Below are 2,566 nucleotides of genomic sequence, written 5' to 3' on the forward strand. Positions count from 1 at the left end.
AAAAGATAGCTTATTGAGAGTGCCAATAATAAATAACCAAGTTGAAATTCATGGTGGGTGTGGTGGAAAAGTAGAGATGGAGTAATGTGAAGCATTACAATAATATTTTTAGTGAATGTGGCCTTTGTGTGGAGGTGCAAGGAAAATGATGAACTAGAAATTGACATTTCTTTACCTTTTAAATTTAAATGCTAAGTACGAAGAATATGATACATGTTTAGAAGTGTAGAACCAGTAGTAAGAGTGAAACCTTAAAATTTTTAGCTTGTAAAACATGCTAAATTTATTATAGGATATTTTTAGCTATTACAAGGACACTCTCAAAGGTGCACTTTTGACATACAAATTTTAAAGATGAAAAGCAAATCAAGCTAGAGAACCAGCTTCACAAATAGTAGGGATGCAAAGCTTGAAATGATGTATCACACATTTTGATAAAAAAACAAAGAATTGATTTTTTTCGAATTCGTTACGTTTTCACACATTTTTCTATCATTTTGAATACACTTAATAACATGAGATTGCATGAAAATGAAGATGGACATAAATGCAAATGAAATATTGCAATACAAAGGACCATATTTATAAGATTAAGACGATACAAAACTCTTGATTGATAACTTTCGATTAGACACAACTTTCGATGCATAAATCTCCTATTAGAGATTATTTTCATCCCCGTCCCCTTGTCAGCTTGCAAACCTTCTACTAACCATACTTGCCTATATGCAAATCTCCAAGCTGTAGCTTCCAAATAGGGCATCTTTTGTACTTTCATTCCAGGAGTCAATTTAGATATCTCCCTAAAACAGTGAAGAAGGTGCTCTTTTTGGCAAGAATAAAAGAAATCTCGTATGGCGTCGCTCCAAATATCAAAGGGCATTTCCTTGTCCTCCTTTATAAGGTCCATTGCTCGCTCCACAACTGACTCCCAATAGGAGTAGTATGCTATATAGTTGCGCCATTCTTTTTCTCCTTCATCAAAACCCCATAGCCTACCAATGTCTTTGCTTAAAATACGATCTAGTACCCAAACCTTCCTGCAAGCATTACAAAGCACATAAAAGGATTAGCGACTTCAACATACCATCCCAAAAGCACTTCCAGATTACCTTTGTGCTATAAGTGGGGTTTGCGTAATTGTGAGAAGCTTATCAAGTGTGACATTGTGTTCACTCTCCTAGTCTAGACCATATAGCTTGCTAAACCACCTCTCTCCTAGTGCCAGATTTGCCACTGCAACCAATTTGCACCCGTATTTATTCTTGAGATACGTCTCGACCTCATCAATGGAGCTCTTGTATATTTCATTATAGCCTTGATCTTCACAAGAGAGGCTGAATTCTGTGAGTCTTTTTGATAGCTGTTCCTTAAATTCTTCCTATATGTGAAACAAAATTTTTGTAGATGCTTTACAAGAGACAGATGAGTACAAAGCATATGTAAGCTACCGAATACATCAACTGCATGAGAAAACCGAGGGGAATTTTCCACCAAATCCAAGGATGCACCCTTTTGTCCTCTTGTATTTCTACTTCAATTTCTTGTAGAGCCTCTTCGTCGAAGAATTTCTTCCAGCTTTGCTCGTTTCCAAGATCGAGCCTCCTAATGAGAAAGATATAACTTGCAAGTGACCGCTTCACATGAGTTTGTGTCAAGCTATGGAAGTGTCAAGCAAAAAAGAACATCAGAAGAGATTCTTACAAAGGAGAAAGAATAATGAGTGCCAGAGTTACCTTTTACCTGCTTAGGCAGTCTAGAGTCCATAGCATTAAATACTGTTCGTCAGGAGAGAAATACGTCATGGTGCACTTAACACGCACGTACTTTGAAGGATCATCACGACAAACTACAAATTTTTCACACTTGTATTACAATATTTATTGATGTACAATGAATATCTTTGAAAACAAACAAGACTTACGAGTGTTGATTTGTGACATCCAAGCTTTGAGACGATGGTTCCCATCGAGTACCACCAATTTTTGACCTTTAAGATGCATCCAACTTTTAGAAAGGGATAACTCCATCTTAAACTCTCTATTAATAGCACCCCAAAAGGAAGCATCCCACTGTTTCTCTTCCTCTTCTAACACGCCAATACTCTCTCCATTGGGCAAAAATTCAGAAACAAGAAAGTTTCCAAGACTTGACATATATCCTACTTTTTTAAACTTATTTTCTAATTCCCCAATGTTCCCTCTAGTGCTGCAGACTGCTTCATGACCCACCAATTGACACAAGGGTACCCAAGGGAGCTCTATATCTCGATATACCTCATGCTTAGCAACCCAAGTTTGCAAGAGTTTTGCATCAAGCTCCATGTACCTAGTCTTGGTCTTCTCAACATAGACATCAAGACTAGTCTCTTTTGGGTTCGAAAGTTGGGACTGGGTATCAAACAACAGCTCCTAATGAGGGTTGGGTGGTTTCTGATTCTGCCACCATTACCTTACCACACACAAAATATTCAAAATTTTGTCAACTTGTCATTTATCACGATGATTTAATGAGCAAAAAGCGAACTACTTACAATAACCTGGATCCTTAAGTCAAAAGCAACTTC

General features: G+C 37.2%; 1 protein-coding gene across 1 annotated transcript; it reads right to left on the reverse strand.

The window, feature by feature from the left end:
• Nucleotides 1–718: 718 nt before the first annotated feature.
• LOC147417399 (uncharacterized) lies at nt 719–2,156 on the reverse strand (the record flags this gene model as incomplete). Its single annotated transcript, XM_086506481.1, has 6 exons — nt 1,925–2,156; nt 1,744–1,849; nt 1,452–1,659; nt 1,254–1,381; nt 1,113–1,175; nt 719–1,040 (listed from the first exon to the last, which is right to left on the reverse strand). Coding segments are annotated over exons 1-6 (1,059 nt in total), but the record flags the coding sequence as incomplete, so codon positions are not given.
• Between the last annotated feature and the right edge of the window lie 410 nt (nt 2,157–2,566).

Source organism: Adiantum capillus-veneris, chromosome 30 (genome assembly GCF_014529385.1).
Source record: "Adiantum capillus-veneris isolate H3 chromosome 30, ASM1452938v2, whole genome shotgun sequence".
NCBI lineage: Eukaryota > Viridiplantae > Streptophyta > Polypodiopsida > Polypodiales > Pteridaceae > Adiantum > Adiantum capillus-veneris.